We start from the raw sequence: 13,364 nt of genomic DNA, 5'->3' as shown, positions 1-13,364 counted from the left end.
GTTGAAAGACTTTTTGTTTGCTGTAATTGTTCCCCCTGTCCGTACAAGGACAAAATCCTCAGTCCCCAAGCATCCATCTCAAAGTTGAACCAAAGCTAGTTGTAGACATTTCAGACTTAGGTTGCTAACATTAGCTTCAGTTCAACTTTGAATGCATTTTTGTAGGGAGGACCGTGGGTTTTATCCCCCAACAACAACACTGAAATCATGTTAAGAATAGAATGCATGCAAAAAGTGTTTCAATGTACATATGAGCTGGTGAGCACTTTTTAAGAGAGACTTGAGAAATGTGAATCTATCCTTTAATATTGTGACATCTTTAAGAGACTGATTCTTGCATACTATCGCAGCATGTGGGTGTTGCGGTTACTTTAAGCACGGCACTTAGAGCTGCATAGTGGCCAGTAGTGTGACACTGCATGTACATTTACACCTCAGAAGTGCATGTGACTTAGCATCTCTGAGGCGTATATTTGCACAATGCAAATAAGAGAGACGTTTAAAAGCAAAGTTTGACCTACATACTATATAATAATATAAACTCACATTTGGTTCTGACAGATCCACATCAGTGATGGACCGTGGCACCTTCGGAGGAATCTGGGGTTTACAGTCCCGCTTCAAGCCGTCATCCTGGGCCTGCTGCTGTCTTCCCTCCCACTCCTTCCCATTAGGTGCGGGGAAGTCGTGGGAGTACACGCGATACTCTGTGAGCGGCCTGCGACAGGTGTGCTGGATAGTTCCCCAGGCAGGACTGCTCTCACCCGGGTTGCTCCAGCGCTGGTGGTGGGTGTGGGTGGGAGTCGCACCACCAGGTAGACTGGCCATTTCCATGTAGCGGCCAGGGGTTGTGTTCTCCTGAGCAGGCAGGGTGGACGACTTGCCAAGGTAGGGCCTCCTGTCTGATCTGTATGGCACGTCTAGGTACTGGGGTCCCATGGGTGGGCCCATAGCACTGGGTGGGGAGGGCACTGACAGAGATGACAGGATGGAAGAAATTCAATGAAAAGTAGGACTGGAGAAGTGTCAGGGATGTTAACCCTGGTTTCTTCATTTAAACTGGAAGCAGGCCTGTGCATTATGTTGACTTGTTACTGCAGTGTAAGGAGTGATTCATGCTTTTGCAAAGGCTCTCCCCACCGAGTGGCATAACACCACCACAGAACTACTTGGCAGGTTCATGCATTCATGCAAAGTAAAACAGATTAGTCTCTTTGAACATTTACTTCACAAAAAATCAGTAGCAAAGAGGAGCACTGAGAGGTTTTTCAGTTTTTGAAGCAGCAATGGAAAGTGAGAAGCAGGAAATATGAAGATGACCAAGCAGACCAATCAGAGTTTTGCAGTGTGTCCTTTGCAACTGCTATGTGTAGTTTGAGCGGATGCTTGTTTGATGTAAAGCAGCCCCATGTGTACATTTATTGCAGGGACACCACAGGCGCCTACACTGAAGCTGTTGCAACACTTAAATGCAGAAGTGTAATACAGAATCTATCGAAGCATAAAAAGAGTGACAAACTAGAATTGCCACATTTGACAAATGCTGCATGGGCCTGTTCTGCTACTGTAAGCACAAGTTTAGTTTAGTCATAGCTTAGTCATAGTCATATAAATGCTAGAAAGGTCAGAAAGGACAATTTAATCTACGGAGTGGGGAGACAGGGTCTTACCTAATGAGCTGTGACTTTTCCTTGACCCCTCTCTCCCGCTCTTTCCGCCTGGTTTCTTTCCCGTCTTTTGGCTCCTTTTGACGGCAGGTTTAGACTCTGTTGCCACTCCGCTGACATGGACACTCTGGCAAGATGCAACACACATCCCATAAAAATACTTTAATTCCTAAATCAGTAAAATGATGGGAATTAAAACAATGACAGACCTTTTATGACATGTTAATGAAAGACAAAGAGTCTTATCTAATCACTCTCACATAACACAACCCAGTTTTTAGCCATGCTGGCTGTCAGTCAGTCGTTACACCACTGTGGTCAAGACTGAAATATCTCAGCAACTACTGGATGGATTTAAGTCTAATTTGTTACAGACTTTCCTGTTCCGCTCAGGATGAATTGTATATTTGGGGATCTCCTCACTTTCCATCTTGCACCATCATCAGGTCAAAACCTTTTTCTAGTCCAGCACTTTGGTTGGAGAACTTTTTTGCTGGGTATTTATTTAAAAGAAATGGTAGACACAGTATCTTCTACCAACGCCCTTTAGGATCACTGGTCTTTGTAGCTCCACTGCCATGTTGTGAGGCGCTGAAACTTGCTGCTGATCCAGCATTGGCAAACTCTGCTTTGTTTGCTTCTCACTATGATGGGCATTAGTCAGAATGGGCACTGGGTGACCTGGCATGAGGCCTCTAAACCCTCACCACCCCAAACACACACACAAACACCACAGGCACACATGCATATACACAGTCGTTCCTCCTCTTGTTTTCACATCTCTCTCTGCCATGTGGCCCAGAGATTACTCACAGGGCAGCACCCACTCTTTGGGCCATCTGCACTGTATTAAAACCCAATCAGCATTTACGTTAACCAATTGTGCCATTCAGGCCACCAGAGGCTCTCTGGATGTCACAAGCAGGTGGAAGCTTGAAACCCCTAAAATGTTCTGGTGTGCCATGTGTCCACGAGTCTCACACTTGCGTTGCAGCAACAGGTCCTTGTCAATGCAGACGCATCAGTCTAAAATAGACAATTCTTTTATTTTATTTAGTGCTACATTGATAACGATGGTGCAGGGTGCTCTGTCACATTCATTGTGAAAGGGAGAGATGACCCAGGTTCATGCTCTACCACTCTGTTTTTACGGTTGCTGATTGGTTGGTCTGGATTTGGCTTCCATCCCTCACAGCTACTGACCTATAAACCAAACGTAACAAGCTGTTCCACTGGGCTCCTGAATATATTTTTATGTTACCCACAAATAGAAGTGTAAAAATAATTTAAACGCATTTTACATTGCAATGCTTTAGTTTTGCATCATTACACCATGTTTGCATAAAAACATGTGTTGAGTGAGGTGTCTGATAAGTGAAACAGGCCAAGAAGACCGAGGTGGAGGTTTTTACTCTAACCTGGCTTGAGGGTGGTTTCTCCTTTTTCTTTGTGCCAGAGTGATGGGCCCCTTTCCCTCCTTTGGTTTCTGTTCTGTGTTTAGTCTTCCTCATTTCTAGAAGGAGAAAACATATTATAATTACAGTATATGTCATCAGGGTAATGAAACACTGGGAAAACCAAAAGAAAAACCAGAACCCCTTCCCAAAAAAGGTTACTATAATCAGGAAGTCGATATATTTATGAGTTTCTCTACTCCTCTAACTCTTGAGTGCTGTAGCTCACTGGAGATGTGCGATTTGTTTTACTATGTCACTGTCTTGACAATCAAATCAAACAACAACCCTAGTGCAAATCCCTGCAGTTAGAAAAAGGTATTTGACATCATGTTTGATCATTACTGGCCTGTGTAACATTATTAGACACAACAGTTTGGGCTGTAATTTTGGTGATGAATTGGTTGGAAACCCCTGGCCCATGTCTGCAGACGTCACGCTGAGAATCCAAATGAACGTTGGCATATAGATGAGCTTAACCTATTTATTTCCTATTTACCTTCATTGTGATTGTTGGTGATGTGGACTAAATCTTCTCGGCTCTTGGCGGCCTGCCAGACTGCGGTATTACAGCTGGGGTTATCTGCAGTGGAGGGAGACAAATCATAAACACTCAGGATTTCAAGTGAAACATTGGGGTGAATGGAGGCCAGAGAGACACACCGGACAGAATGAAATGGTTGTCAGAGTCACGGACAGGCAGCCTGGTAGGTTATTGGAGGTTTTAATCTAAATAATAGATAACAATATTTCTCTAGTAGCTTTTAAAATGTAATTTGTTTCTCTGTAGTTATGAGGATATGTTGTTGATTATATCTTTAAATGAATCACATTATCATTAATCAGAAGGAAATTTCTTGTACTTACCCAGTGTTTCATTATCTGATGCAGATTTGGATATATGTGTTCTGAAATTAAAAACAGAGATATCAAATGCTTGCATGTAACTAGCAGTAGAGTGGGGCCTTTTATCCCTTCTGTGAAACGACAGCACAAAAACCACACTGATGTTTTTCTGTAATTCATAATCACTGGACGCAACAACAACACATGACAAATATTCTTGGCGAAAACAACAACCACAGAGCACATCAACCACAGAAGATAAGGGTAAAAGCCAATATCTCACCATGAGAAAGTAAACTCTGTTAAAACAACATCTAGTCTAGACTACGCTGTGACTATAAATTGTGTTTTGTATCAAAGGAAAGCTGGGGGAGTAAAGGTGTTGAGGCAACTGGGGACTCTAAGTAGGTGGGCCTTGAATCCGCTTAGTCCAACTAGCCCAGAGCTATAATCTGCCTTCTGCTGGTCAAAGAGTGCACAGAGCCCTGCTTCTCAAAAAGCATTCACTACCAGTGAAACTGAACAATATATATATAATTTATATACAGCTTTTCCAATTGTTCTAATGGGCCGTCAATCCCACTTCTTGGAGCAGAGCACGGCATTAAACAGACAGAATACCAAAGATAAGGTTGAGTTTGGAGCACTGCTGAATAGTCTGTCTGCTCTGCTGCAGGAAGGATTTACAGTAATAACCCCTAGTGAAAATAAACAAGGAGCCTTTTGAGCCATATTATTACTCTATGGGAAAGCCCTTTCACTTGCAAGGCAGCTGTCTGCTTTGGTTTGCACGTACATCCAAGGCAAAAAGAAGCACAAAGTATACAGCAGACACATGCAAGCCTGCATGGCTGCCAGGATTACAATGGTTTTAAAGTAATTTCATTTTCTAATTACAGCACAGTGGCATTAATAATATAGGAACAAGTTACAAATATAGAGCTAAAAACAATGCATTTCTGTCCAATTAATACAATGTAAGCATTCTTAGCTCACCTTCTTATCTTTTTATTAGAGTTGGTCCCATGCAACTGAGGCATCTCCTGAAGGAAAAGCAAATCATTTTTAAAAAAAATATATTGTTTTCAGATTCATTGATATGGCATCAGGGATGTTTAATTTACATAACAAGCTTCAGCTAAAGTTTTTTTGAAATGTCTGACTTTAGCAGCAGCTGTCAAATGGCTCTGTTCATCATTTCATAATCAGCTTTCTGTTATAGGTACAGTCTGGTGTGTGGGAGTCCGTAAGTCCCAATTCTGAGAAGGGAACCAAAGCAATTTGGTTATGATTGTTCACATGGCTCCACCAGTCACAATCTATGCATGTTTAAGTGTGAACGTGCACAATGTTCTGTACACAGAATGTGTTCCTCTCACCATGGATATAGATCTTCCAGAGCCTCGCCACTTTGTGTTGTTATCCAGCAGGACCGCTGGGCTGCAGGAGCGACTGCAGGAGCGGCTGGATGAGCGGCTGGGGATGGGCTGTGGTGGGACATCACTGGAGCTCTGCACCGCTTCATACAGGCTGTCCATAGACCCCTCCTGAGGCCATGTGGACAGACAGACAGACAGACAGACAGACAGACAGACAGACAGACAGACAGACAGACAGACACACACACACCCCCACACACACACACACACACACCCACACACACACACACACACACACACACACACACACACACACACATGAATGGATGAATGAATGGATTTCATCTATGCTGTTGGATTAAGTCTGATGAGTACTTGTGATGAAGTACATAGTGTGCACAAATCAGACAGGTTTTATAGGAAACACTCAATTTTAGGCTGTAGTGACTGGTTAGCCAAACCTCACACTGTGCTTCAGGAATTGAGAAGCAAATCCACTACTGTAAACACACATATCAGTTTAACGTTTAACCAATGGTTGATTCAAGAGCCTGAAACTCATGAAATGCACAACAAAGCCTATGTAAACCTTCATTTCATAGTCAACAGGAAAAACATCGAAATCAGTTATGAGGATTTGATATGACAGCAGGGATATGCTGCTAACGCTGCCCTAAAGCTCTTTTAAATTTATTTGTCAACCATGGATGTAAAGGAGGATTGAAATTCCTCAGAACAGATCTTGGTGTGGATTAAAATTTGTTCAGCTTGTTTAGATTCCTTCAAGGAATGCACAACCATTTTCTCTCTTCACCCATCTCATGCTGTCTGTACGCTTATCTGTGCGCAAGACGGACATATTTTAGTGGCAATGAGAGAAAGTGTTTTGGTTCAAAATGATCATCAGTCTGTACAATCAGCCTTTTTAGGTTTGAATTCTCGTAATTTGTCGTCAGTTTTTGACTGAAAAACGATCGAATACACAGAAACACAAATTTTTCTACCCACTTATTCAGACTTTTCATAAAACTGTATCATCAACCCTTGTGCCAAATGATTACAAAAACCTACCTACATGTATTTAAATATTTAAAATGTTATTTTTTTATATCTCATGATTGAGTTTGTGTCTATGCAAGAATTTACTGTACACGTGATGTGGAATAACAACAATCAGACGACAATTAGTGCAACCGCAGTTCAAGCCTCTGGTTACTGTAGCAAGATGTTAGTTAATCATCCTGATTATTGGTCAACATCCCCAGCATCTGTCCAGGGATGAGTCTCTGTATACATGCCCCCGTGCCCACGTGTAGCATGACAGCTGCAGCAGCATCTGAAGGACCATATGTGCGTGTGTGCGTCTGCCATCGTTGTCGTAACTCCTTTCCCCCTCACTTATCAACACTTTCTTTTTTGCTTTCTCCTACAGCATTAGTCAGCTAACTGCATAAACAAAATTAAAGGTCACAATAAAAGTAACACTCATAGTGTGTAATATTCTTATCTTGTAGTGCACAGAATTATTTATTTAGTATTTCAAACTTTTACTCAAGTGAGATATGGATTACGCAAAAAGAGCAACTGAATATCAGGAGGATATTTCTAATGATTAGGCTAACAGTCAGTAGATTAATGATCTAACTTCAAACAGGAAATAAAAGTAGGTGTCTTTCTAGAGTTACAGTCATCTGTCTCATCTGTCTTTGAGATAATGTTTATCTTATTTAGAGGCACTCTATGATAAAAAAACCTTGTTCATACTAAGTAGTTTCCTACACCTAATAGCTTACACAACATGTTTGGATTTACAGATACTCGGTGTATACCTTTGTGGACTAGCTCACATTTGCATCACAAGACTCTCTGTGCCTCAGCTACACACACACACAGCTTCCTAAGTAGGTACAGAAAGTAAAGTGTGTCTCCTACCAGTGAAAAGCAGAAAAGGTTCATGTTGGCCGAGACGTCTCCTGTTCGCGCTGGTGCGTGTGATGGAGGTGAAACAGCGAGCTGAGTGACAGCCAGAGACTGACAGAGACACAACAGCTCAGTGTGAGCCCAGCCTGGGTCGCCTGCTGTCTTGTCAGATTAATACCACAGTGAAATCCCTCCACTAATCCAATAGATGGACCACCATTACTCTACAAGCTAAAGCAGAACTCACTCTTGACAACAAGCCCACCATTGGACACTGGTGGAGCAACAGATTGAGTCTTTGTTTTGAATCTTTTTTCTTTTCTTTTTTCAGGGAAGCTTTGTCCAGCAACCATGCTCTTTTTTAACCAAGAATCAAAGTTAAGTGAAAGAAGTATTAAATCATATATCATTTAAACTCAAACCCTGTGACTGATATATTATTATACATGACATACATAAAGTTATTACATTGCTAATATGTGTGCATTTATGTGTAAGCAGTATTTTACTGTTGTAACTAGTAGATTAACAATATCCTGTTTACTGTTTTACTTCTAACACAGTCAGGCTGTCTAATCCTGTGGTTCCCAATCTAGGGGCTGGGCCTCTCCAAAGGTTCACAAGATAAATCTGAGGGTAATGAGATGATTAATGGGATAGAAAGGAAGAAAAAAAGTAAAGTCCTGCCACGAGGACTGCTGTTTGCACTAGGGTTGACAGGTGAAAGAGCAGTGCATATGAAGATGGTTAGCGTTTGAGGTAACATTCGAAAGACTCAGCCACATGTTTCAGACCCAGACTCAGATGAGAAGCCTATTGCCTGTTGTGAACTTTTCAGAACGGTAAGCGTAGTTAGCATCGAGTATTTGTTTATGTTGTTTGTTAGCTTGTAACTGGCAGTGGCTGACACAGTATTAGAGGTTGTGCTAATGCAAACTATGGCTCTCCGAACTGACAAGGTTTCGGGTTTATTTTGCCTGCCCTGTCCCTACAAGTTGACGGGATTGGTTCCTTAGCAATATGACGTATGAAAGCCTGAGACATGATATAGACAAGAGTTAACATTTGCATTGCTTTCCAACGCTGGAGAGAGCTCTTGGCGAGTAAAGAAAGGAAGTTTGATGCTGAACTCGCAACGTTTTATCTAGATAAGTAAACAGTCGTTAATGCTAACGTTGGCTATGTAGTAATAGCAAAACTCCTGTGGCTCCTTGAAATGATAATTTATAAGATTATCACGTGTTTTTTTTTTTTTATCTTAAAATTAAAAAGTAACCAGTGATTATATCTGTCAAATAAATGTAGTGGAGTAGGAGTTTAAAGTATAAAATAAAATGAGAAAGCATCCAGGGTATTTCACCCAGGATGCAGACCAAACAAGTTCTTTTAAAACCTTCCTTCCAAAGGATTGGCTTAAATAACAAGTAATATGTAAAAAATGCATTTAGCCTCATGCAGCCACCATTTAAACAGTAAAACAAATAAACATATCGGGCACAGGGCATGCTAATTCTCACGTTCTCAACCACAGTTCTTTCCTGTGTGGGCAGCTGCTGTGAGTAGTACTTTTCTTCCCACTGTAAATGTCGCTTTGTGCAGCTACTGGCTTCTTCAGAACTGACAATAATTCCTAGAAATGATGGAATGATTTTGGTTTGGGCCAAGTCACCAAGAAGTGATGCAAAAGATGAAAATCTTTTGCATTCAGTGGTTTTATTTTTGATCTGAAGACATTTTGCTAATAGTCATTTAGTCAATTTGTGAATCATTTGGACAAATTCCATGTACAATATGTGTGTGTATTAACTGTTAACACATTAAGTGTGAAGGCTGTGGTCTGTTAATCCACCAATCATCCACCTCTGATGTGTGAGCTGCACTAATGTAGAGAAGAAACAGCTGGAGAGATTAACACTTATGACCTATATTTTCATGCTGATGTGACAGACAGTATGATTGGCTATATGTGTGACATGGAAAAGTATTTTGAATCCATCTGACTCATTCAACATAGTCACTTCATTTTAGTTCTGATTTTAAATGGGACATGAGTCGTAGAAATATACTGTAGGCTTATAAATGAAGGATTGAATCAAATAGGCTGATCACTTTCCCACTGACTTCAGCCCATTATGCATTGTTTAAGAGCCTCATCATTCAGCAATTACTCAAAATATTTCTAGTTACTCAATATTTAATTGCAACATGCTTCATGGTATTTTGATGCTGGGAGGATATCCATATAGCCAGGTCTTGTACCTGCCTGACAGTAACAGGGTGTGACATGGCCATTATCTTTCCGTAACCAGGGCAGAGTGACTGAATGTCCCCAGCAAGATGCCCTACCAGCCACAGGCATAAACTAGACTCTTTGGGTGGATGTTGTTTGTGTGTTTTATTGTCTACATTAAAAAAGAATAGTTTTGCTCCATCCCCAACATGGTCCCCACTTATAATTGTCCTAACTGCATGTCGGATGGTTGGGGTAGTGTTGGAAATCCCATCATCCCAAAACCATTGACATTGCTTCATTTCTATGAGGATCACTAACAACTGTCAATCAGTGGAATAGCATGGCACTATAAGTTTTCTTGCGTCACCTCAATGGATCTACATCTACATCTGGGTTCTGGTAAAAAAAAAACGAGGACTGACTTTCTCCTTTGCTACTATCATAATTACTGGGTGGCTAAAAGTCACCAAACAGTGAAACATAATGAGTCATAATAAGCTGCTTGGACAGACAACTTATGTACTTCTTTTTAACCAGAAGACAGATATTTTCTACACTGCCAGTAATGGCCGAGAATCCACCCAAATAAAACCCATGACGAGCTCATACAGTCAATACATGTTAGCGACAAGTTATCAAACCCATGTGGCTCATATGGCTCAATAACTATAAAACCCTTTTAAATCGACAGACATCATCAGAGTTTTTTTTCCTGCCTTACCTGTAAGAAAAGACAGCTGAAACAAACAATTTTGATCAATTAAATATTTATTATTCAGCATTTTATTGAGTTTGACACAGATGACACTCTAAAGGGAGTCCAGCGTTACAGTGCAGCACTAAGAGACAACGACCCACATAGAGGTAAGCTGTTGAAGTGACCCACTGAGTGACAACAGGAAGGGATTAAGTGTGTGTTTTTGTGTGTGTGTGTGTGTGTGTGTGTGTGTGTGTGTGTGTGTGTGTGTGTGTGTGTGTGTGTGTGTGCACGCACGTGTGTGTGTGTGTATGTACATGTGTAGTTGCTTTGCCACTGGCACTAGTTTTTTAAAGGAATCATGGCTGTGTCTACTGTGGGTTGCAGTTTAAGATGGCTATGGGATGATCAGTGAGGCTAAACAATCAAGTCAAAAGTTTACCCAAAATGATTTCAAGCAGACTATTTAAATAAGCAAGAAAAATCAATGACAGGATCATCACGATAAAGTTTGATAAAGTAACAAATCATTCATATTTCATTTGATCATATTCACACTTCTCAAGTTTAATTTTTCATACTACTGTGACTAATCAGAAAGTGAAAGTGATTGCCGAGTGATGCCCCAGGTCTAGCACAGGTCCTCGTCACAGCAGCTTGTGAAAAAGTCTTCATCGCAAAATTCCTCACAGGTTCGATACAAATTGTCACCTATTGTAAAACAGATACAAAAATTACAAAAAAATACAAAATACCTGCAACAAACAAACATATGGGTTTTTCCTAAAAATATAAACACATATTAAAACAAAGAAAACACAGCAGAATGAGTCCTATGTACCGTCCTGGGTGGTTTTGCAGTACTGAGCCGACAAAGGGCACTGTGTCACCATCTTGCAGATGTCGTCATTCTCATTTTCACAGGTGTAGCATCTGAGTGTCAGCACTGACGAGAAGACAAAATCCATCAAAAATAGACTCAGGGTTTTTGTCTATCACTCACAATATTGTGAAGTCATGAAGGTAACATCAATATTTATAATTTTGATATTGGGCTGATTGAGTATCCAGCGAACACTGGATAGTTTCTCAATGACGGAAGACATTTTCTGTTTTGTTTTCAAAGAAACAATGTCTGTCCACAGGAGTAACACATTAGTGATCAAATCAAGTGGTTCCATTATAGTTAGTGATTTTTAGTATTTTTACCCAATGTTGAGCTGTACTTCAGGAAAAATCATGCTAAAAATATAAAGCAAAATTCCCTCACCGTGAGTGCTACACAGCAGCAGGAGCAGCAGCATAAGAAGCAGGACCTTCATGTTGTCAGATGGTATGTGGACAAACCTCTCGCTCTGGCACTTTTATACTGGCATAAACACAACATACCAAACTAGAACTGATTCGTGCACTTCCTTGTGCAAGCTATGCCAATGAATGTAGTTTCAGCCCTTTTGTCCCTAAGAAAAGACAAAACCTAAGCAGACAAAGAGTAATTTAATCTGCTGTACTTTTGCAAATGAACAAGGTGTGTGTTGCAGTTTGGAAGAGGATAGGTTAAGGTTGTTCTTAACCTTCTCCTGTGGGTTAGAGCTAATGATGTTGTTTTATGTAACCTGTAAATTTCAGAGATTAGCTTTATGTCTGAGCACTGAGCAAGATTCTGTCTATTTAATAAGACCAGTTCATAGACTTCAGCAGTCTGTATATTTGCTTGGTTTGGGTCTGCAGAAATGCTTGAACTAACATTTTGTCTCAGTATGCCAACTGGGGTACTGGGTGTCTGGGTGGGTAATGTGGTGCCACTGGTTTTGACAAGACAGAACAATGTGGAATAGGTGTAACAGTATGTAACTGAAACTGATGAGAGCCTCTTTCATAACTTGCACCTGGCTCAGTTAATAATGGTAATTGACATTAATTTTAATTAAAGATGTGTCACAGTATTGTATTGTGGAAAGCTTCTTAAAATGTCATTGGTGTAATTGCAATTGTTTTCATAGGGATGCTAGAATCCACCTCATGCCAGTACCCATGAAAAACAAGACCAGCAACAAATGTTATGTCATAGGCATCACCACACCCCATACTTTTACCATTTTTCAAGTGCTGGCTGCACTCAGGAAGTACTTGGTACTTATCAAAATAAACTAAAATTCAATCCTAGGCACCCTTTTAGATAATGGGTGAATAAGTGGTGATTCAGTGTCAGTCATGGTTGAAAATCTGATTCAACATATCGAGTACTTTCAATTTGGTTTCGATGTTGGGCGTCATCGAAGATTCAATACTTCTGCCTGACATCATTTAAATGTTGTTTCACTCTGATTTTGCTAGCTGGGCTATTACCTGCCAGAAACATAACACACATGGATCTCCAACCAAACTGGCAGTCGAGTTGCATAATGGGTAATGTGGTGCCACTGGTTTTGACGAGGCAGAAGAATGTGGAGTAGGCGGCATAAAAGAGAAGATAGCTACAGTATCTCTTGTTCTTCTTCCTGAATTTTGATCAGATCTGCATATGAAACTTATCCTTTTATTGTCTCTATTATAATGAAATTAATTTAAAGTTTTCAATATTTCCTTATCAATACAAAACCTGTCACTTAAAAGGTAATATCTAGTCAAATCTGGTGTAAAGGTTTATATATGATGTATAACAGATGAGTCTACTCACTCAAATACACTTTTATAACTCGATGCCTCAGCTCCATTAAGAACAATGATGATGAAACCTGACTTAACTCACTGAAATAAGTTTTAGACTATGTATATTGCCTTAAACACTACAATCTACCGTTGTTATTTTGTTTGTTTTGTTGAATTTGTACATTAGGATTATGGTATGTAGAGCATTAAAACACTTAAATTGCAGTAAAATGTGGAAATGCTCTCTTCAGTTCACTCACCGATCATGGATAAAATCCTCAACCAACTGCCACTATTGGGACTTAATTAAATTGATTGACATACTGAGTAGAATCATTAAGAGTTTTAGCAACTTTCCTTTCATTTGACTCTCCTGACTGTAAATGACTGCAATGTCAAACATGACTAGAGCAAGAAGTTGTCCTTTAGTGACATCTGTAGGCAAGAATGGAGACAGGCAAAAGACTGTGTATGAATATTTATTTTTTCTAAATTCAACCTCTTTTCAGTGATGCA

The 13,364-nt window shown here is 40.2% G+C and overlaps 1 protein-coding gene across 1 annotated transcript; it reads right to left on the bottom strand.

Annotated features, from left to right (window-relative positions):
• Nucleotides 1–10,249: 10,249 nt before the first annotated feature.
• Nucleotides 10,250–11,563, bottom strand: ly6d (lymphocyte antigen 6 family member D). The gene is made up of 3 exons (XM_022761236.1): nucleotides 11,467–11,563; nucleotides 11,038–11,142; nucleotides 10,250–10,907 (listed from the first exon to the last, which is right to left on the bottom strand). The coding sequence occupies exons 1-3, from the start codon at nucleotides 11,516–11,518 to the stop codon at nucleotides 10,828–10,830; spliced, it is 237 nt and encodes a 78-aa protein (XP_022616957.1). The 5' UTR covers nucleotides 11,519–11,563; the 3' UTR covers nucleotides 10,250–10,827.
• Between the last annotated feature and the right edge of the window lie 1,801 nt (nucleotides 11,564–13,364).

This window comes from Seriola dumerili, unplaced genomic scaffold, assembly GCF_002260705.1.
Source record: "Seriola dumerili isolate Sdu_G_001 unplaced genomic scaffold, Sdu_1.0 BDQW01000391.1, whole genome shotgun sequence".
In the NCBI taxonomy this organism is placed as follows: Eukaryota; Metazoa; Chordata; class Actinopteri; order Carangiformes; family Carangidae; genus Seriola; species Seriola dumerili.
This window is presented reverse-complemented; position numbering and strand designations above follow the sequence as displayed.

Excerpts from the sequence above, each read along its gene's own strand:
- ly6d (XM_022761236.1), bottom strand. The coding sequence starts at position 11,518 with ATGAAGGTCCTGCTTCTTATGCTGCTGCTCCTGCTGCTGTGTAGCACT. Across the intron at positions 11,143-11,466 it reads GCTGCTGTGTAGCACTCACG|TGCTGACACTCAGATGCTAC; the intron begins GTGAGGGAATTT and ends TCTTCTCGTCAG. Across the intron at positions 10,908-11,037 it reads CTGCAAAACCACCCAGGACG|GTGACAATTTGTATCGAACC; the intron begins GTACATAGGACT and ends GTTTTACAATAG.